Source organism: Trichoplusia ni, chromosome 1 (assembly GCF_003590095.1).
Source record: "Trichoplusia ni isolate ovarian cell line Hi5 chromosome 1, tn1, whole genome shotgun sequence".
Lineage (NCBI taxonomy): Eukaryota > Metazoa > Arthropoda > Insecta > Lepidoptera > Noctuidae > Trichoplusia > Trichoplusia ni.
This window is the reverse complement of record NC_039478.1, coordinates 7,196,892-7,220,960: the sequence shown is the minus strand read 5'-3', so window position 1 is coordinate 7,220,960 and position 24,069 is coordinate 7,196,892. Positions and strand designations below refer to the sequence as shown.

General features: G+C 36.2%; 1 protein-coding gene across 1 annotated transcript in view; it reads left to right on the top strand.

Annotated features, from left to right (window-relative positions):
- The window catches only part of LOC113492509, a 119,292-nt gene that overhangs the window by 28,650 nt on the left and 66,573 nt on the right, over nt 1-24,069 (top strand). The window contains exons 2-3 of the mRNA XM_026869990.1: nt 21,182-21,500; nt 22,123-23,384. Of these exons, the coding sequence (XP_026725791.1) occupies nt 21,182-21,500; nt 22,123-23,384 (1,581 nt within the window). The remainder of the gene's footprint in view (nt 1-21,181; nt 21,501-22,122; nt 23,385-24,069) is intronic.

The window sequence follows — 24,069 nt, the reverse complement described above, 5'->3', positions numbered from 1 at the left end:
CGCTCACTGCGTACCAGACTTCGGTATACCTACGCAATGTCATTAATCTTAATAATATTCAACAGCCTGACTTGAACACTAATTTTAACTGTTGATTAAAATTCATTATGTGTTCGAAAACAAAACTTTTCGTATAATGTTTTTAGTATAATGTTAACAGAAAAGTTCAGTGTAAATTTCCTTTTCAACCTTCTAGATGGAAACCTTCTTAATATCGTTGTTTGCTAATGTTATTAAATGATGTAACGGTTTACTCACGCGTATTTATCGGGGTAGCCCGACTAGTTTCGGACCCAACCGGAGTCCTTAATCATGAGCAGACGCGGCGGGATCGCGAGTCGAACTGGTGCTAATGTTGTTTTCTAATTTCAGTTGTTTACTGTGTGAACGACAATTTCCTTATTGCATTTGCTATCAGGTGTCAGGCTATGTTTTCAGTAGAAAGAGATTCGTTTTTACTCGTCAATATGTCTGTGAAGGTCATTTGTAGGAAAACGTAGCGATTCTGTCGGCTTTAAAAAACAATTGTTCGTTACGTTCTATATCCTTAGTGGAATGAAAAGATGTGAAAATATGAAGTGGAAGAAGAGATTCCCGAGCAAAAGTAGTTAGTTACAGCCAAACAATAAGTATGATCTTACTATCTCTCGATTAGCTAAACATTAATTAATTTGTTTAAAACGACCCCAACAGTGCTGAATTGTGCCGCGCATATACCTCCTTGCTCGTATAGATTACTTCACTACACACCTTTACTGTGTCTTTACCGATAACATAGACTTCTTGTTAAACATACTTATACAAGATCGGCTTTCTCTAAAGTTTGTTATAATTCCGCTAAATAAACAGTTAATTACGTGTTGAGTTATGTAAAGCAGCAATGTGGGCATCGAATAATTCAAATTGAATAGAAACGGAACGAATGTACTAAGCTAATTCTACGTGCGACTTTCTTTTCCACGTGCCGATGCTACATAATACTGATTTGATTGCGAAATCTTGGCAAACTGATAATGGCTTGTAGTGTCCTATATTCCTGAAGTCTCTAATGTTTACTTAAAGATATCGTTATTGGTACATTGTTATAGTAGAGAATTTTCGTTTTTGACTCTCAATACTTATATTTAGCAAAATTAGAATACGTTTAGACAAACTTACAAAATCGCATTAAAGTTAATCGATTCCTTATTCGCGTAATTATCCCATTTCAAAGCTGTAACATCTAGTTTAGCTAAAGACACAAGCAATAACGACAAGATTTCCTTATAAGACAATACATACTGTTCAATAAGATTGCGTGCACGATTTGAAAACAAAAACAGTCGCGAGTTTGCAACATAGAGATCAACGCCCAACGCGAACGGCGTACGTATCGGAGTATCGGAGTATCGGACAAATGCAAATCAATTACGCGAATCTGAGTCCACTCGGCCACGTACCAATGTTTATTGATACCGTTGTTTTATTACTGACATGCTGTTGTTATATATTTATAGCGTTTACGATGCTCCGGTCAACACCGCGTGGTGCATCACATTCGTATACGTTGAGTGATTTATGAGTAATCACGTTTTGGAACTTTCCTTGCTGTTCCGCTGAATATTTTACTGCTTTTGATTTATTTCTAAGAAGATTTTGTAGTTGGAAAATTAAGGTTTTTTGCAATTTTTTAGATGCTTGTAAAATCGCTAAAATTGGGTTGGTAACGGAAGCAAATTACTTATGCAAAAACTTAAGGTTAAATCTTGAAAACATCAATAGGTTACCGATTGAAAGACTATTGTAGAGCATTAAAAAATATATAGTGCTGTCCGGTATTGCATTATCGAGTTGTGTTACTAGTCAAATGCGTATCGCTTTTGTTTTTAGCCATGAAAAATCTAGTAACCCCTTTTAACCTTTCTCTCGCGTAAGAATCTTGTAACCTTATAGATAACTTCAGTAAATAAGACAGGACGGCTCTTGTAAGTATCCGATTTGCAAGATAACCGTAACCGACGTTTAAAGAAAAAAGTTTCAAGATTGAAAACTCGATATGTGACTTGTGGGGACATAACTTAATTGCGGCGATGTTGCCCAACGAAATAATCGATCACCTGCGAAATACTTGCACAGAGTCTCAATTTTAAATTAAAACGATAAATAGTATCTAAGTTGCAAAACGATTTTAATGATATCAGTAACATTTCTTAATAAGCTGTTAGTGTTGAAGGACAGCCGCATTTCCATAAATTATTATATCTGCCAGTAAAAGTGGCCATTTGCAAGGCAATCGTGCTATTCTCGGGGTACATACCTTGCATAGCGTTTTAAGCCGCGGGACATTTAATACTTGTAGGTAATAGTGCTAAACCGCGCTAATGTATGTATTTCTGTCAGACGCGATGCCGCGCACCCACTTTTCCACTTCGGTACGTGATAACTTTGTCTGACAAAATAATAGGTGTCTGACCTTTCCTACGCGGCTGTGAGAAAGTCTATTGTCACATTGCAGCTAACTTTAGAGTGTGTAGTAGTAATGCTGCAACTTTGCATCAAACGTTTTATTCCTCGGCAGTAAATAATGGAACCTATGTGTCAAGGAAAGAAATTGAAAACAAGATTGTTGGCTAATAGCTTTACATGCAATTGGCGTTTAGGAAATTACTTTAATCCTCTTGTATTCGTTTCAATAGACAAAGTAAGTAACATTAATCATTTAATTAAAAAGACAGGAAGCGTTTTGCGTTCTAAACAATCGCCTTTCCACTTCGCTTTCTTTCCGTGTGCACATACAAATTAAATAATATTTCAACACGCTGAATTCGAACACACGTAAATAGATTTTGAATTCGTGTCATTCATAATAGTAATGGATTCTCAAAGTATTGGTCACGGCACTCACGGCGTTTCGATTACTCGATGTTCGCACTCGATATACACATCGAGTGTCCGGCATTTAATCGATGGTGTTTGAATCGATTGAACACCGAAAGTGATTGTGCAACAAGGAAATTACACACGGTAACACATGTCGATGATATCGAGTCAGTTTACGTGATACGATGGTTTGAACAATTTGGAACACGCGAGCGTTGTTAACCGTAATACCTAACTGTTGCATGCGGTGTTCAATCGGGGCTTCACGGTGTTAATTAATGAAGTATCTCGTTAAACAAATTTGCATTTCACCTACTTTATTGAGCAGCCGATAAGCTTAAGATTTAACTTTTAATCTAGAATAGGAAGGTAACTTACGTAGATTGTTTTATAAGTGGGTGAATAAATCATAGCATAAGTAAACGATAAAACAATACTTCATATTTTTTCATAAGTTATTGATAATAGAAATCACTGTACTTTATTGAAACTATATGCCTTTTTAAAGTCGTTCCTTACATTTTAGCAATTTGACCAATGTTATTGTTTGGATTAATGAGGTAGAGGCGACAAAAAGAAAAACTCGAAATATTTTGAAAATTTTAAATTTTCCCTTTACGCGGTAGGTGATGATTTCTCCATCATAAAATATGCTGTGTTAGGATCGGAGAAATTGTTTATTGTTTTGTCTTGGTATGTTTATCATCAAGCTCTCTTTGGACGCGACGTGAATGGAATGCTGAGTGATATCAACACAGTACATTGATATCGGGAGCCACGCACAATAATAATGAATCGGGTTTCGCTATGTTGCATATGTTTAAAATATTTTATGATAGCGCAACTTTATATGTGAGTGTTGATCCTTGTAGCGGTTAATGATCTTAATCAGTTGGTATTGTAACTATTATAATAGGACCTCTTTTGATCGACTGGAGGCAGCACGATGGATTGGTATGATTTGAGTTTGTATTGGTGCTATTTATACAGTTTCTAAGCCAAGATCATTGGAATATACGGTATTGAACAATAGAGGTTGAAAAATGAACTATTTTTTACTTGTTCCTGACAAGGCTTGTAATGATTCTAGACTAAAACGGTTTGCAATAGTTGAAGTAGTAACTATTTCAAATAATTTGTTGATATGAATGTAGGTCGAGTTTAAAAGGTTGTCTTTTGTTAGCTTTTTTTTAAAATGAAGGCCAGTTATTGTTCACAAGCGGTCTTTTAATTTTCCAAGGAATCCAGACAGCAATTTTGTTTTTGTTTTTAGTTATACATGAATCTCAGACATGTTGTATTAAAATCAAGAGACTTAAGATTCCGTAAATCGAAGGAGTTAATATAAGAAAAAGACATAGCTTAGATTAATATTTTTTAAATTCAGGACCACTCTATTGTATTGTCAGTATAGACAATTAATCTGTCAGGCCAAAAAAAATGTACAAGTACTGGAATACATTTCATTTTAAAAATAAGTTAATTTCAAAGTAAAATATTGTAAAATCCACTTCGCATTTGTCACAAGCGTTGTAAAACAAGCGTCGAGTTACTCAACTCGACGTGCAGTCGAACTCAAGGTGAGATTATGCTTTGCATTTTTTATTAGCACTGCCTTGTCCTGAAATGCTTTGTGACGTCACACGATGCGATATGACTTTCTATACTCTTATGGTAGATACAATAGATTATTGTCATTGTTACGTGGAACCACCCACTGGTTAGGGTATGGTTGGAATCACTGGCCAGTTTGCACACGTGTATATGTACCTAGTGGTCTTGTTCGCAATAACATTGTTGGTATGTAACTGGCAAATACGGCTGCTGGATTCGGCTTTGTATGTGGTTACAATACCGAAAGAGCAGCCGGCAATGTATTGTGTAGGACATGACAATTTGTAATTTTTACCAAGAACAAATGTATGCAATTTATATACAATATGAATATCTATAAAATATGTGAAATCGAAGGTAATGGTCACCGATGATGGCCGTGCCTAATGCTTGCTCCTTGCCTTGAATAAGCATTTTTGCCTTTTGTTACTTACATATAAATATATTAGGTATACAAGTTATTTTCTTGGAGAGTTATATTTCCTTTTTTGAGGATTCAGAAATCGAAAACACTCTTATATTATTTGAGGCGATCATTTCATTAGATCCGTCTCCGACCCGTCTATCGCCAAATTCAATATTTAATGTCAAATCTACAATAAGTTTTGGATAATGCAAATTTTGAATCGCAATCGTGTCCTCGACTGCTTTGTGTTAAATCTTTTATTCGTTTGAAATATAAACCAGCGCAGATCGTAAAAAGTGTTTACGGAACTTCCTTATAAATTAAAAGAAAGTGTCATTCACAAGAATTATACAGAACGCTAATACCTACAACTGGGAAATTAATATAATCTTCTAATATATAAAACTAGCTGTTGCCCGCGACTTCGTTCCCGTGGGTAGAAGTTATAAGTTATGATTTATACCTGCCCTGTTTTTTCACATTTTTCATTGTACCTATCTTCGCTCCTATTAGTCGCAGCGTGATGGTTTATAGCCTAAAGCCTTCCTCGATGAATGGTCTATTCAACACAAAAATATTTTTTCTATTTGGACCAGTAGGTCCTGAGATTAGCGCGTTCAAACAAACAAACAAACAAACTCTTCAGCTTTATATATTCGATATTTAGCTCTATATCTTCGATCTTCAGCTTTATATATACCTCCGAAACGGATCGAGCGATTTTTATGAAATTTTGTATACATATTGGGTAGGTCTGAGAATAGAACAACATCTATTTTTAACAACGTTTGCTGGGTCAGCTAGTATGTTTATAAACTTAATCGGTATAGCGACTGATCTTAATTGGTAATGTCTTGAACTATACTTGGCTCTTAAGTACACGAAGATATTAAAGCACTTATCTAGAACACTCTCTTACCAAGAAACTTGCATACTTGTTCTAAATTAATCTCTTGCGTCGCAATCTTTTGCGTTTACGAGCCTAAGTGCGTCAACGCAATGTTGTAACTGGACTGTGGAAATCCTATCACCATACTCAGATTAGTTAGATAGGTAATAGGGACTATAAAAGGTAATTGAAACGGATTGAGAAATATTCTCGTTTTTAATGTATGAAGCTTCGGCTGTAAATATGTATAATCTGTCCGTTGTTAGAGGAACCTTTTGACATGTCATAAAAATGAACTCAATTTTCGTATTCGATTTATGTTGAGATACTATTTTATACTTGAGTTTCGTTGTGAATTTTACTTTACTTAAATCGGCAAACTGTTGCTTGTTTCTGTACGGTCAATTTGGACACGTTCTTCTGAGAGATAATTTAGTAACATAACGTTTTCAAAGTCCCGTTAAACAGAACATTTACACATTTATTATGTTATGATATAATAGCGCTATTGTTGTTGATGTTGTGTAACATAATCAGCTGTAATAACTTGGATCTGCAACAAATTCGTAGTTAACGCACTGATTACGTCATCAAAGATGGCGCCCTTAATCGAGTAAAGTAAGTGGCAAGCGATTCAGAGAAACCTCAAAAGAACGCCAAGGAAAGGGACGAAACGAGGATAAACCCAACATCGGATTACAGACTAAATGTCGTTATATTTATATAATGTAAGGAAATTAGAGCATAATACCGATATTAATTAACCAAAGACATTTATGAGCGAGTATTTGTCGGGAAGTAATTAAACGAATCGTAAACGTGCATAATGCGAATTAACTGATATAACCGACTTACGAATACACTGACACATACAATGTTTCCTTTTGTCAATTTCGGTATTCAGGAAGCGATTTGCTTTAAAAATAAACTTGTAATAATGAATGGTAAGTCACAGCGTAGGTTTTATCTTGCACGCTTTGTGCATTACTTGCTTCTGACGTCAGAAGTATTGTTTAGTTCGCAGATACTTATGTAGGCAGATTCTATGGGCATGTAACTTTAGAGCTAGGTATTGTCCTTCAGAACTCTGCTATACGAATACACACACGTATACAAACATTTTACAAAGTCTAACTTAGCAAGCTGTAATGTAAAATGTAGCTTCGTGTCTTGTAATAAGGTTGAATTTGACGATAGCCGTTTATTTCAATACACGGCTCATTCCAAATATATAATAACAAGATATAAAGGTATATTAGGTATAATATTCTGATGTTTCTAAAACTAAGGCCGTAAACATGACATAACAGTTACAAACGAAAAAAAAAGGTAAACTCTACCTCGTGTCCGTGGCTCGTGTCATTGGTCCGTTTTCAGAATTCGTCGGTTCGATACACTACAAGCTATTATTATCTAGAAACGACATTCGCAGAAACCAGTAAACAGGTTTCCGAAGTGGGCCCTGTGTAACAACATCTATCTAAAGTGAACCATCGCCACCGGCTGGATAACTTGCCAATTTACATATCTATGCATTTATAAACATATTTTCTTGTATCTAGAAAAAAAACTTAGGCTGTAAGTTATTTTGTTAGCCATAATTTTATATAGATATTCTAGGGCCCTTATTAAAAATGTTTTAAGCTTAGAAACCTTATGGCGACGACTAAATCATAAAATAACCTTTTTTCACCTGGTCTAAAACAAAAAGTAAATTTAAGAGTAAAACCGTTTTAATCGTTGCTTGAATAAATACTAATTTAACTTACTAATCCACAATATTAATAGATTAAAAATGACAATGTAAGCTCAAGAACGTGTTTAATAACACTTGTGTCTGCGACTTTAATGATTTTAGAGGCGACTAACAACCATACGAAGACATCAGGCGTATTAAACCTTAAGAGTTTATTTACTGTAGGAAATGGTTTGAAGTCAGTCACACATAAAACTTTATTACATTACACAATATCGAAAACAACTATACTGAAATTCTGCTAAGCTTATCACCATAAAATAAAAACAAAAGAAAGAAGAAAACCTAGTTCTCCTGTCTCCAGTCAAGTTTTAGAAATACTGTCAAAGAATAGGTAAGCCGTGCCAATCTTTGGGGATCGAGTTATTATCAACATGTATGTGCAAGCCCTTGAGAATATAGGCGTAACAATCTGAGGCCTATCAGATCCTTAAATAGGACTATTTCAGAAAGAGATAGCGCTCTACACAGAGTAGAGCTGTGTCCCTCTTTCACAATTACAAGAGCCTTACTTTAAGCGGTGGTCGTGAGGTATGATTACAGGAAAAATAAGTGAGTTTTGCGAGCTCGCCTCATTTGTACACGTCAAGAAGTGAATTAACTATGCACAGTGAAATCTCGTGAAGGCTCTACTTGTAATTAACGTGCTATGAAAACAGAATGGGTTGTCTATGGCTAGGAACTTTTAAATTGTCTATGTCCTGTTTATATAGAGTCATTATCGTTCTTTGTATTCATGTTCTTTTGTAGAAGTTTTATGGAATTATAATCAGGAAAATTTTGAAGACTATCTCTCTACACCGTCTAGCTTCGATGAATTTTATACATTTAAGTGGCCTGTAACCATAAGTCTGATAATTTAATGCAGTGTTTGTTAATTTTCAGTAGTTTCTCTTTACATATAAATAGACCATTGATATCCAACCGACAACATCATATTAATATAGTGAACCAACGACGTGATATCAAGATTAAGAAGCCACTTAAATAAAGATGGATTAAGCATATCAATAAACCTGATTAATTAATCCACTGGTGAACAAACTCTTGCCAAACCAATATACAACATTATATTAATATTTTAATCGGAAACTTGTTTCATCAGCATATTTATGATATGTTTTGCATAAACCAAGTCTCTCAAAACAACCAGACATCATTTACATTGATAGAAATTTCTCAGGTCATATCCTTTTGGGGTTCAAAAGAGGTTAGCAGATTATAAGTAGGTACGTACTTAAAAATAATATCTTTTTTGAAGTATTGGAAGATTTAGAGCTAGTGTGAGACTTAGCGGGAATTAAACTAAGATTCTAGTTACTCTCTATTAATTAGAAACATTTACGGAAGTTAATTGGAGGTAGTTTTTAAGAATGGCTTTAAACCTAATAATAAGCAAAAAGTAATCTAGTAATTTTCAACGTAAGAAAATCCAGCCGGCTAGAGCCATCTCTATATCTGGAATAAAAGAGATTCAATGCAATCTACGACCGTAGCCTAATCTGACATAACTGATAGATGTTAGATGTATATTTGCGTTGAACATCAATTAACTCGAACACCGTGTTAGGTACCGCAAAAAAAAGAAAAAAGGCGAAACATAAAAGTGACCTTTGTTTTCCGAGAAAGTGTTTGCTTCTAATGTAAATACTTTTGTTAACCTCCTAACAAACGCTTTCTAGTTTTAAGAGCGTCTTCTCATTACCAAGAATCTGAGTGGTAAATAAATGCTAATAACCTTGCGATAGCGCAAAAAGATGAGGCTGTCAGCGGTCGCCATCTTCTCCATTATAATACTGGCATTCAATCTTAATAACATCGTTATTTTACCGTTGTTTTACTCTCACAGTCTCACCCCATACCAATCTTTGTGTGGATTTAGCTAGAAGTTTCACTTGAATCGCACCCGTCAACATAAGTGTACCTATGTTGTCGTTATGTTATTTACAACTTCATAATTTAAGACAAAGTAAGTTCAAGTTGATATTTCTTAACATAAACTCGACATATGATCTTCTTTTACTGAAAGTGGATCTCTTTGTAAGCGTTCAAGTTTGGGTACAGCAAGGATGTAGAAAACTCCTAAATTGTTGTATAGTGTTTGGCGAGAGCTAACAAAAGGCCGGATAGCAGGTAATAGATCTACCCACGATACACGAGATTTGAGTGCAAAAAACCTGCAAAAGAACCTCAGTCAAATATTTTTTGTGAGTTCCGTAATCACAAAAATTACTTAACGACTTTTAACAACAAAGTAATTACGATATTTCCTTCAAAGTCTGTGTTCAAATGAATCAATTTTAAAATTATTTAGATTGTTAACGTATCTATTAATTTGGCTAATTAGTAATTAATACTGAAGTATGTGTAACTTATGTGACCTCTTTAGTCATATCAAAAGTGAATCATCACAAAGTTACATAGAAACATTAATCATTAATCAATTAACAAAGAAATATGACTTCAGTGGCCTTTATTATTTTTATACGTAAATAAAAAATATTTATGGGTATTATAACAATATGTACATGCGGCAAAAGTATTTTACATGCTAACCACTAATGGTTAGCATCTAAATATCACTTTGCACTTTCTGCTGTTACTATTACCTATCGAGCTATAATGGCAATAACTTACAAAACTATTTATTTATTTTTGTACACACAACATACAGAGAGAAATAAAAAAATTAGAATACATTAGGTACAAAGGTACTGCTTATTTCTTAAGAAATTTCTGCCAGCAGACCTGCGACAGGAGATACGAAAAAAAAGCAGTGAGTTCATATTCATGCAATTGTTACAAAACTTAAAACTTTATTTATAACAAGACTTTTTTCTTATCATCTACCCAATTGTGCCTTGCATTTGTTAAAGTTCAAGGTCGACTGGGAAGTACTTTCGAAAAATAACGTTTCCGTATAATCACTCTGTTGCGCTCGTAACCTAATTGTAGTTAAGCTCCGGTCGTAAACTCTGCCGTAACAGGTACTTAATAAAGCGTAGTTATTGAATAATATTAACGGAAAAATCAAACTTTTGGTTGACGATACTGATATATGAGTCAGGGACCCACCGCCACGTAAAGCGATCTTATAGGAGTTGTGGATGCGAGACACCGTAATACAAAGTGTAGAACGGCATCTCGTTTTCTCTACAAAAAAATGCCGTAATCCGTAATAGATCGTTGTTGGCCTTTGGTCACTGTACAGCATGATAAAATTATCAATTGAAAAAAAACCCTATATTCAAATCTTTCATTCTTTAGCATTGAAGTGGAAAGCTGATTTTTATCAAACGTATGTAAGGATACTCGCGCATAATTCAATTAAAGCAAAACACAACTACATTGAGATAGCTCAATTCGTTCTGCGATGCCACAGATAGACAGACACGTCGAAGTTATAACACCCCTCATTTTGAGGTTTTTAACACAATACAAAAAATACTCATAAATTACATCTCTAATCGATTAGCATAGTTCACATGATAAAAATCCGTGCCGCATTATTTAGTAACGTAATAAACCTTAGCTAATATGACATTAGAAGATATGAGTATACCTACGTAACCGAATAGCCAATGACCGATCACGGAACACATAAGGGGCAAACGTTTACGAAACTTACTCTACTGTATACAGACGATTACTCAATTGTTGAAATGTTATAATAATAATGCCCTGATAATGTTCGAAACAAGTCTTCTCGTTGTAAGTTATAGGAACAGCGACATCTAGTGTTCCAGTTAAGAGCTACACGGTTTTTGAAATAACAGTCAAAGTTCTTCATTGTATTTTTTTAGATATTTGCCGTTTCATGTATGTGTATTTTACTTAAAATACTTTTTATAGTATAGAGACTATAAATCATCTGTCAGTGAAGGTATTACGTTACATCAAATCCAACATAATTATACATATTTTTAAGTGTCTTTTAAATGATCGTTTTAATGTGTATTCTTGTCCTAGGTAAATAGGAATATCTATCAAATTACAAGCATAAATCACTTTATCTTCATGTTGCAATTTGCAAGTTATAGCGTAATTTAACAACGACGCGACGTTCGCCGGTCTTATCTTTAAAATATAATAAATTTCTCTCTTCATGAATTAAACATATGCATAACATTTTGTTATAAGGAATTATATAAACATGTGTCTTCATTGTTGGGGCTACTTCAATACCGTTTGATGATAGTTTATAACAATAATAGAGACACAGCTCTTCAATTTTGGCTGTGCCGAAAACTCGACATGCTAACATTCAACTATAGATCTTATCAATACAGGATAGAATTTAAATTCGCATATCAATGATCGCTGTTACTTCTAGTAAGGTATAATATTGTGATTGACCCATGTATCATTGTCATCGACTATTGTTCTGAGATTTTTAATTATGCAGGTGTAGGCAACACCGTCATCAGAAGGGTTTTTTTTTTAGCCCGGTAACAAATAATCTTTGGTACAGTATTATGTGTCCAGAAACCTAAGTCTCGAGTCTCAAGTCTCGTGTCTCGACCTTGGGGTACCTTTCCCGCACGTGACAAACTCGTTCGCTTGGAGCTGTGGGCACGCGTGACAAGGCACGGGTCGAACTGCATTTTGTTTATACAATTTCTACATCGAACAAAAAATAAAACGGGTTGTTCATATATTCTCGATACAGAACAACATAAAATGGATTTGAAAATGAATAAGTATACTAATACTTGTACGGAGATTTAAAAATATCTAAATCTTATTATAATAATACTATAACTCTATAAAAAAACTTTTTTGGAATGTGGTTTTGAAATCGCGAATCTTTAATGGAACGAGTGCAGAAGACTTCTCAACAAATTCAAATAAGGTCTCCTTAATTACAATTAAACGCGCATTTAACATACAGTACAATAAATAATATAAAACTGTAGCAAATACCCAGCATGCTTCGCAAACGCTGCTAGCATCGGAAGCTTAATCGCACCTGTCGGATTCCATACAAACAGACGTCGCGAATGGAATGGAGCACATTAAGTCTGATTAAGGACTCTGTAGGTATTTCCTTACCCCCTAAAATACCTCAAACCATTTTATTCTATAGTTGTGTTTATACAATTGACTTTCCTCGAATCACGATGTCAATAAAAACAATTGACAGTCCAAAGTCCTAAGTCTATACTTCTTTATAAAGAGTCACTTTACTCGTACAATATTATCAAGCCCAATGTTATACTTTCCGCCTGTTCATTATGATCACCAGGTTCTCCAAAGTTTGAAGAAAAGTTTCAGCTCGATGGCTGTTGAAAATAGAACAAAAATTAAAAATTTTATGCAATCTTCGCGAACATATCGACTTCCATAACAAGTTAATTAGAATAATAACGATGGAGCAATCATGCATGAAGTCGTTCCGTTCGGATGAGTCAGCCTCGATCCCGTTTCCTAGTATAACAAACACATAATACACCGTATTGGTCACTCATCTGATTCGTCACTTATTGTACGTACAGCCTATTTGAATTTCAACCATAATATAATCAATTCTATTTTAATTCGTCATTTCAAAATACTGGCCAGTATTTTGACTGTATAATTTTATGTCTGTCGTTAGTCATTTGTTTTATCTTCTATTCAAAAGAATTAAAATACGAACGTGAAAACTAACCTTTGCATTTGCAGCAAAGAATCACCTAAGCGTAGAATTACTTTTTATTTTAAAATGAGACAATCTCAAGTTTACTGCGCTGTAAATAAAACCTATTCTTCACTCAGCTTTTAAAAGTAAAAACCCTTTACTATAGTTATCCGAAGGCTATATTGTGCACATAAACAATACTTTAGATAACTTTATCTCCAATGGCCTTAAGCCCTAAGGGTCAGAGAAAAACCATTCAATAGATAATACCTAGACAGTAGACAACCGAAGGCGAAAGTGGGATGTTTCCATTGTTGCCAACGGAAGCGAACTGACATCTTTTATTATGATAACGAGATTAAACGGTTGGTGGTACTGCGGCCGAGAAAGCGTGTGAAGGCATCCGAATTAAGGATCACGCGGCTATCAGTGCAAACGGGATGAATAGCGCAGAAGCTAAACCAGTTATACAAGTTACAAACCTATGTACTTGGCTCTAATCACTGTTGCAACTTTGCAAGAAGCTATTGATAATAGATCAGAAGGTCAAGCATCGTAAGAATAGGTCAGTAAGATGGGTGATAATTTGCATCGGAAATGAAAAAAGTCGGTCAAATCATTATCACTTTAACAACTTCGGCATACTTACGAAACGGCATGATACCTAATGAACGAATGAAACAGATCGCTTGCCTAATGTGGGATAGTTTTAAAATAGATTTGGCGGAGTTCTGCATAAGTTAAAAAATGTTTATCCCCTGACCTCGAGTTTTTCGACTAGAGACTTTGTAATAGCTTCTGCGCCAAATAGGTCAGCAATTCTTACTTATTAAAGAAAACTAAGGCGTGAAATACATTGAACAGGCTGCTAACAGCATACCAAAGATTATACAAATGCTGTAATTGTCAACACTGGTCATTATTATGTACATCAAACACACTTTCACTGATGAAAACCGCCTCACAGATGTAGTCAATGTAATTGGTAACTGGGTTAAATAGAACACGACTTGTTGTTGAAATACGTAAAGGGATTATTGTGGATTAGGAAAAGCCAAACTGCTACATCGGTATTAAAAAAATATTTTGGTTTTGCCAATATAGTGTGTAGTGTGGTCTAGCTGTGAGGTGGTCCCGATCTTAGTATTCATCAAAAAGTTTTGTTTGTGGGTCTGAAGCCAGTTCATAAAGTAGCAAGTAGCACTTTGAAATGTGGCCCTAGTCTCTCTGATAACTCTTCAGATCCATCCGATCCATCCATCTACCATATTGTAAAAGGAAATGCTACAGTTGTTTCTGCGATTAGCTAGTCCCAGTTGAGATGAGGCGCTGTGACCGAAATCCAAGAGGCCATTTATGCATTTGTAGAGCAGTGTCAAAGGCAAAGGGAGCGAGACTATTGTCAAAATATTCATCGCATTTGAGTAGAAAGTGACCCGTACAAAGGTCGGAAGTGATTTCCAATAGTAACGACCCTTGACGAGCGCTCACCGAAACAAGGCAAGAGACAATTTGGAGAGACAAGGGACAATTTGCGTACAGCGGTTTCTAATCTGTGTCACGTTTGTTTATGTTACGTAAGATTCGGCACTTTATTCACATTTTGTGTTTTTGTTACAAGTGTAACAGCTGTTGCAAGCTGCGTAAATAATAATTTGAGTATAGTTTACTTTGAAAACAGTCTTTGGAAATTTTAGTCTGGATGTTGCTTTTCTGTCTGCGAAGAAAGTTGTTTTTTTTTTCTAATTTTAAATCTACGAGCGTTTTTTTGAGTTTTCGATTTGCTTTCAAGCCAAGAATAGACTTCAAATTAACATTTCTAACATCTGTTTTAGGATTTTAATGACCGGGGCGTGACAGTTCCGATAAGCATGACCAAGCTTCTTAAACTTATCAATTAACCCCCAAAGATTTTAACCTACGCGTCTACTTCACAATAGATAGAAAAACGTCAACATTAGTACTACATGAAATGGTAGTTTTGAGCCGACAATGACTTGCCTGAATCTGTGGGTCAATCACACATACAGCACGAACAACACTAAACATCCGCCTAGCAATCCGTGTCAATCGTATAAAAGTGAAATGTTATAAATATGAAGATTAAATTTAACGTAAATTTCTAAACACGATGAACTCGATGCTTTAAACATGTGGTTTAGTATTGATAATATGTAATTATGACATCGGCGGCGTTAAAAAGTGTGTCAGTCGGTAAGCGGGCGACATGTTCCGCGCGAGTTTCCATCGTGACGCGAGAGGATTGCATTCAAATTTATAGCTTCTCGATTTAAACCGGTACTGTAATTTTGGGGATCAGTATCAGAATGTCAGTGAACCTTATTATTTACTTCGCTTTTCACTGATAGGTAGGATAAAGTTGTCACCGTTTTTTTGCACCATTGTGTATCGTGGCACCATGTAAATATTTATCGTTATCTAGTTCTATCAGTTCTTATTTACATCAAACTACAAATCAAAAAGAAATTTCAGTACATTCTACATTAATATTATTAATTTTAAAGTGGCTAGTAACAGTTTAGCGCAGACAATGAGTGATTCACCGTAATCGTGTATCCTACGTAACCCTGCATGTTTAAGACCAGGGCACACTTGACAGTTGACGACTTCTTTTTTTCTATAAATAGTCACTTTAATATTTTCTAAAAGTAACACGGCGCTCGCAAGGTAATTAGTAGCTGCCTAAAATATACGGAGGCCTCTCTCTTAATTATTAATAGAAGTTTTAGCTCAACAATAGAGTTTTTATACAACAATATAAAATACGTTGTTCTTTAAATAAAATTTAAAAGTACCTACCTAAGTGCGGTTTTTATTACGATTTTCATTTCCAAGTATTGGTTATTTAATTTTGCTGCGGAATTCCACACAATATCTCAGATTTTTCAGATTAATCATCAAGGCCATTAATTTGTCGGCTGTAAATTTTGCAACAATTATATTATTTTTACATACCACAATCTTCGTTAAACTCATACGTTTTCTTTCTTCTTTGATGTTAAAAAGCATCTGGTATTACGTAAACTAATGTCGATTGTATGTTCTTGAAATAAATGTAATCTTAACGTTGGGAACTTCGCCACTTTACCGGTGAAACGGAGATTCGCGACTGACACAAATCGGACGTTCACCCTCGTGAAGAGTTCAAGTCGCTTGTAATGAATATTATTCAGGGCTTACCAACATCTTAAACTGTCTTAAAGTAATGTTATAAAAGTTGTAAAAGCGAGAGAGCACGATACGACGTAGAGCGGCATCTCGCTTACACAATTAAAAGACTTTCTTTATGTGGTTTCCTTAGGAAACGAAATGAAAAAACAAGAAGGTCTTGTTTTTTATTTGCGACTAGCCCGCCACACATGCATTCATTGTAACTCCTGTTAGCCAGGATCCACAATGAAACCAACGAAAGCCGCCGAAACACTTAAGCTCGGTGTATCAGGGGAAACAGTTAACTGCCTTGGAACCCGCAACGAAATATCGAAAAGGCAGAAAATTTGCGATGGTTGTGGAAGGGTAACGGCGCAATACACGTAGAGCTGCATCTCTTTCACTCCTGCCTTTATATTACTTTTGGTCATGGCGCACATACCTGGTAACCTATTTTAATTAAAAAATTATAATATGAATGTAAACTTTACATAAACACCTACGTCTTATTAACAATTGGCTTCTAATTGACGTATAAATTAATAACGGTTGATTGCAATTTACAACTCATTGAGTGTTTTATGGTACAAGCAAACATTTATGTAATTACTGCGCTATAGGTATGACTAACACTTCAAATTAATAAGTGTAATATCTAAACAAGTTCGAGATTATATAATAAATGCTTATTATTGTACTGAGTACCTACACACCAACACTTTACGCGACTAGTACAGCAAAAACTATTCGGAACAATCATCGAAATGATCGACAAAAAATCATCGACATGACTTGTATTAAAGTCTTAAACACAAAGAAACAATTGACGAACTAATCCTGTCTCCGGTATTTTAATAATTGATTAGTCATTTCGTGTAGAGCGCATCAGATATGTAGTAGGTAATGCATAATATTTACGATAAGCACAATAGTTTGCATTTGCATGCTACAGACGGATACTTACATCTTACGATCTTAAAGTTGTTTGTGTGTCATAGTTTCAGCATACCAACTGAGCATCTGAGGCTAGTGGAATGACCTCAAACTCCCGCATTTCTGATAAACACTCATTTACACACTTTCTAGACTTCTAGACAAATATTTAAGTTTTATGCATTGTTGGTGAAAGGAGCGCTAAGATTAGTATTGAACAAAATCTCGGATAGATAAGTGAGCACTATTAGTTTTATTCGAGGCTTTTCCTAATCAATGATATTGTGTGTTGTTTTTCAGTCAACCGGTTAAGTAGAAAACCGAAATTTAAACAGAAAGATTGCGTATCTAATATCCACCCTCAATTCGGAGGAGTTGCTCTAAAGTTCTAGGTATGTGTTACGAAGAAATACGTATTTTTATTTCATAATCGGTTGAATTATAGAAGGCTTGGAAAAGTTAGAGTCCATAGTGAACGGAGGAAGTAAAAGTGACCTGTGGGTCGTTTGACATTGAAGTGTTGCAAACGTTACGTGAAGTTTCTAGCCATTCAGTTTCGAAGTTAGAGACACAAAGCCTCATTAAACAAAGTTCGGGCAAAACCCTCGTTCAGCATCGCTCTCGACTTTTACGGGAAACTTTAATAGGTATTGGAGCTTTATAACTGACCATAAACGGTTATTATAGAAATCTGAACGTAATAATATCTAAAATGGACTTATCTAATAGATTGATTTATGAAATAGGCCTGCCTGAAGAAGTCGTATCCGTTATCGACGTTTGTTGTCCAAATATAATACTTTTAATATAATTAAGCACCGTAAAGTAATGCTAGAAGTTGGGTACTAATATGTCGGTGTTATATAAACTTCAGGTGAAAGGAGTAGTTAGTAACCACTGAAGATCTTATTTTAATCTGAAATTCAGAACATTAACATTTCAATTGTTAAATTCATTTGGTATTTTAAACATCGACATATCGAACACGACGCCACATTAACTAGCTCGTAGGTATCTCTTATTAGAGTATGTTGTTACCAAATATTCAAGTAAGTTCATTTGTTCATTGCCATAGTATTTGTTAGAGATTTAGCCACAAGCCCGCATAAGAGGCGAAAGATGGTACGTTATGATGTAGCAGGTACATTGTTTTATATCTATTTACACTTGCAAGTGGCTAATAGGTACTTTTAGATGCATGCACATTGCACACAGTGGCCATTCAAGAGAATCGGATCGTGACTGTGACAATCTATCATACGATATTTATCTAGACTTAAATAATCCTTTATCTGCGCAGTAATATTGTTTTCTAGTACCTATATTAAAATAATTATCGTGTCTTTCATATGTACTCACAAGAATTAGGAGTGTAACTACTGTTAGTCAATTATAAGTTAGTCAAAGCAAGGCGTTATTTATAAAATGTCTAAAAACTTTAATCTTCCATTGTAAGGTCAATGGTTAACGTCTTAGGTAACGATCGAAGTTTTGCTTCATAGTACTTTTAAATACTAATTAAGCGATACATTTAAATATCAGCTAAATAGATCTAGATTATTTTTGGAGGCCATCAACTTTCAAAGTAGGTACCTACACTACCTACGTAACTAAGTGAACAAAGTTCATAGTCGTTTGAGCTATATTTGCATAGGTCCTAATAATTTTTAATCTTCTGAAAGTGTTATTGTGTACCAAAACAGGTTGAGACTAAAAGTCATACAAGCGCCATCTATCGTGTTGTTTATAAGTTTACAACCTGTGAGACAAGCAACAAGTTCGTGTACAGTTAAAGAGATGGCGCTGCAAAGTATTGAAAATAATATTGCATATGTCTACTAGGTGGCGCTACTAGTTCAAAATATATCTTGAAGCGTTGAAAATTTATAGGAATTGGTCCTAACAGCAATTAAAAAGGATAACGATAATTTTCTTAAATGAATAATAATTGTATTAAGTCATTTTCTTGTGATTTTGCTCTAATATCAGAACCCGTATGATGGCTTGTTTACTAATTACTTTCTTATGCACCCTATGCACTTAATAAAGTAAAAACATTAAAAAAGTAAGTAAATCAGCTAACTTTGACATTTATATATAAGCTCTTCAACCTATTAAAATAAAGGTATTGCCTATTTGATATTAATTTTAGACGAGCTTTACCTAATTCGGATTTTCTTAAGATGCCGTAGACTTTGTAAACACACAATTAGCATATTAAACACATAAATACTAGGCTATCTATTCCTCGTATGTTTTGCTAAATGTCATCTGTTCAAGTCACTGTACAATATATCTATGAGTCACAAGTATTAAATAGTTCATTTGAATCTTGATTCTTGGTTTATCCACCGTAAAATTAAGTCAACGTATAACTGTCTTCCGTAGATGAGTCACAACCTTCATGGACTGTTTTTATTTAGTTTTAGAACTTTCTTTCTATATCACCATCTTATCTTATTAATATTTTGCTTTTGGTCGGTGCTTATTTTAAATTAATTAATATTAGTATAGAACTCTATCATATGTATTTGGTAACTAGTTATCATAGCATCGAATCATCTCCATTTATATACAAGTTCTCGATAAACTAAAAAAAAGGAATTTGTTATCTTAGAGCTTAAAAAGTCCTCACGGTCTTACTAAAGTTTTACTACTCTGCAGGACTTTTAACGAATTGCTGCTGCCTCGCAATAAAATATAATTAAGCAGCAAAAGAAAATCAATTAAGACAAAATGATCACGGTACGTACATCACGTACGCACATCCAGAAATAAATTATAATCGAGCACCATCCATCTTTCTGGTTTTGTAAGACCAAAAACGCGTTGACCGTGTAAAATCGACTGCCCCTTGTTCGCTGGATCTTGTTTCATTTTTTTTCCTCGTTGAAGATGTATCAGACGCATTATCCTGGTGGTTTGGTATCGGGTGCGACGGCCGGGAGGGGGGAGGCTGGTACGCTGCGCCCGTCGCGTGCGCATAACTCGGGCGTGACGTCACACGAGGGCCCGGTAAAAAACGCCATGAACCCGCCCGTCAAGGCCTCCAACACTCCAGCATTTACATGTTATTATACCTACATACTAATGCGATTTGCTCACGTTTCGGTGCAAGGGCACTTTGATACCTACTAACTTCATTTGCATTTTTTTTATTTAATCTCTGAAGCTATTGCAAGCCACAGTCTATTTTAATTTAAGCGCTTTATAATGGGGTTTTTCCACCTGCGTCATTCTAAAAGCTAACGTGTTGTGTAAGAGGAATAAAAAGCTCATAACATGCCTTCGAATTTAATCTTGCTGTCACTCTGTAGACACATGTAAAGATATACGACAATCGTCAAACTCCAGAAAATATCCTCAGAACACTAGTTATTTTTAAAAGTACCTAATCATAAGAAAATGTCCCAAGTATCGATTACCTGCACAAGATTAATTTTCTTACATCACGATCAATGATGATCACAGTTAAGCCCTAAATAGATCTTTATCAGTCAATTTCGATACCAATATGATAGTAATACAGACATAATGCACGTTTTTTATGAAACCCGTTAGAGAAACGGGGCTGTGATTGAAAACCCACGCTATACGTTATTTTTTCTATCGTACTTGTCAAATGTAGGAGTCTGCTTCACGGCTAACTCGTCGTTTAATTCGATTTGGCTACATCACGTTAGCGCTCACGTAACCTACTTCGTAGACAACACGCGAGGGGTCAAAGATATCTCTACGGTAGGCTTCGAGCGACGTAACATTAAAAACAAAGTAAACAGGAGTTACAAGTAATTCAACCACGGACACTTACGAGAGTCATGCATTAATGTTGAATTTTAATTTTCTTGACCCGAACGTTTATGCACCGTTATACCTCACTCAGAGACGTGAAATATCTTGTAATTATGCTCACGGCAATATTTATGTTTACAGGTGACAGTGGCGGGAAACAACACGGTGGCGGAGATCGTTTGCGAGCCGCTGAACGACATCGGAGCTGTTTTAGTGGGATCGCCGAGCAGGCCTCTGTCGGCCCCGCAGTCTCTGCCGCTCGGTGGCACCGTCCCCTTGCCGGACTCTCCACCAGTGGCGCCGCCAGTAGCCCTACTCTTCCTTGGAGGCTCCAAAGCTCCAGTGGAACCAAGAGCATCCGCAACCGTTCTAGAAGGAGAGGTTCTGATCGTGGAATATCAGCCACCTCAGTGGGACGGCCGCGATTTGGAAGCCTTCATTGCCTGGGAAAAGATTTACGGTTAGTATACACTTACAAAAAACATCCTGCTTATTAATCTAACTGTTCAGGTAACAGATGCAACAAACTATTGGAAATATCACGTTGAACTTTAAGTTTTTGCAACGAACCTCTTTGTACGCTACATCAATAAGCTGCAAGCGAAGCGCGTTCATTCAGTATTCCGCTGGCAGACACAGCGAGGTTTGTAGAAAGCGGTTTGGCAATAAGACGCATACGCATGCTATTGTCCGGTAATCTTTCCTAGAAGGCGCTTTTATGCATTAGGTATGCAGCCGCCGTGACTACCATACTTTATCAACTGAATGAAGTTTAAATAAAATGATTAAAGTCGTACCAGTGACATTAATTTCGACATAAGTCAGTCAAAAGAAATTGAAGTCCTAATTACAAGTTCAAGTTACCAAAGTTCTAGGTTATTCGGATGAACTTTAACAGCAAGGTGAATCATTACCCGATGTGCAACGTGACCTCACTAACACCCACGTACATATTTGTGGCACTGTACCCTGTTATGCAGATGTTTTATAAAGTAACACGGTCAATAACCGTCAATTATATCAAACTGGTGCACATAAACATAATGCAATTTGCATGACGAGTACTTTCTCTTTTATTACAGCTTCAACTCTGTTTTCGGCGGTCGAGTTGTACGGGAAGCCGCTGCTGCGCGCTGCGGTCATCACCAAAGAAGAGTATCATCTTCTATTCTACTACCTGGAGTCTGTATCGGAAGCCAGCGAAGCTCTCACGGAACGAATGAGGAAATACATTGATTCTGGCTTGCTGATAAATGATTGCAATAACGATGACGATGACTCAAATTTACTAGAAAAGTCTTCTATCATAGAAGAACCAAAAAGTATATTAACTGAACTCGTTCAAGAAGGTGTGCTAACTCAACATGATGTCGATACATCATCAGTTATAACGAACTCGGAATTCAACGACTCGACTACAACAGACAATCGAAAAATTGACGATGATAATCGATCTAGCGTTTCATCTGCCAGTCTTCGCAAAGTGATCGTCGACATTCCAATAGATTGCGATGAATCAGTGGCGGATAGTTCAATTATAGATACTACTGATAATGTTACGACAGTCACTATTAGAACGAGTGGTCAATGCTGCGATGATCACAGGATATCGGCTGACGCTACCGAAAACGTTTGGGCTAATGTGAGATGGGACTTCCTCAATCCTTCAGATTTTGGCTATGATCAAATTCCTAGCGTTAAAAGAAGTCGTTCTGACTCAGCCATCACACCTGTTTCTCAAAGAAAAAATGAAGATATTTATGAAAGGCTTCACGACCAGGACGTTGAAGCTGAATCGTGCGGAAGTATAACTCCATACGAATCGATAGAGGATTTATATGACTGCATCAAAAATGCTCAGTATAGTAGTGCCGCGGCTGAGGAGTCCTCGCCGTCCACCGAGAGCCAGTCAGAGCCTCAGTATCCGGACTATTATGAGAAGTCGAGCACGACCCGTCAGAGTTCCGCAAGCAGCGAAAAAAGCGGAGCCTCATCCGCGTTTCCGTTTTCGAAATGCGGATCGAGCGATTCCACAGACGCGTTTACGTCGTGCGAGTCGACTAGCGGGATAAGTACATTTGCAACGAAGAGCATCCCCGAGTCGCTCAAGTGCCGGGAACTACCTCCTCCGCCGGCGGAAGGAGACTCGAGTGAGAGCGCCATCCTCTTGAAACAGTTGTTCACTGGTGAACTAATGGACGCGTATGGAGAGTACCTGTCGGCGTATCCCTACGCCCGAGCGCTGCTACGCCGCAAGATACGACGGGACGAGCACTTCGCGGCCCTCGCCGACATACGACGAGGCGCTGCCAAGTATACCATTAGCGAATACCTCGAATTACCGGTAAGTACCTAGTGCTAGCAACGGTATTACATACATTTGAATTAATGCCTTCACGTATTGTATGGTGACATGTGTTACGAAAGTCTGTAGGATAAGTTTAATGTTTCTTGATTGCACTTGACCTTACGGAGGTTTCATGTAAGTGTAAATTATAATAGGAGTGTCAAATGTGGTCATTACGTTTAATCGTTGAAGAAAACGAGAACAATGCTTGGAACAGCGAGGCTTGAGGTAGATTGATTTAGATCGAGAGTAGGTTTAATCTGAGCGCAGCGCGACAATGATCCGTGCGACATGAACACGCGCCGACTATTCAATGCTAATCGACCGGAAGAGTGCGCACGTGTAGCTCTCTCTCGTGATCGTTACAGATCATTGTTTCCCTCAACACTCGATGCCGCAACAGTTTCAGTTTCAAACCACGAACGGCACTAAACATGCCTGATAAACGTGTCTGAAATTTCTTCAAATCTGTAATACGATGTAGATAGCTGAACAGAAAAGCAAAATGCTTCCTAAGTTCTTAAGCTTATCCTTTTGTAGAAACACGTATGTGTAAAATGTATTCGTGATTCTGATTCTATCGACGCGACTCGCACATTCAATGAGAGTTACAAAACGCTTTATTCTAGGGTTGGCGCAACTTTTATTGCGTATTGAATTTTTATTCGATTACACTTATTTT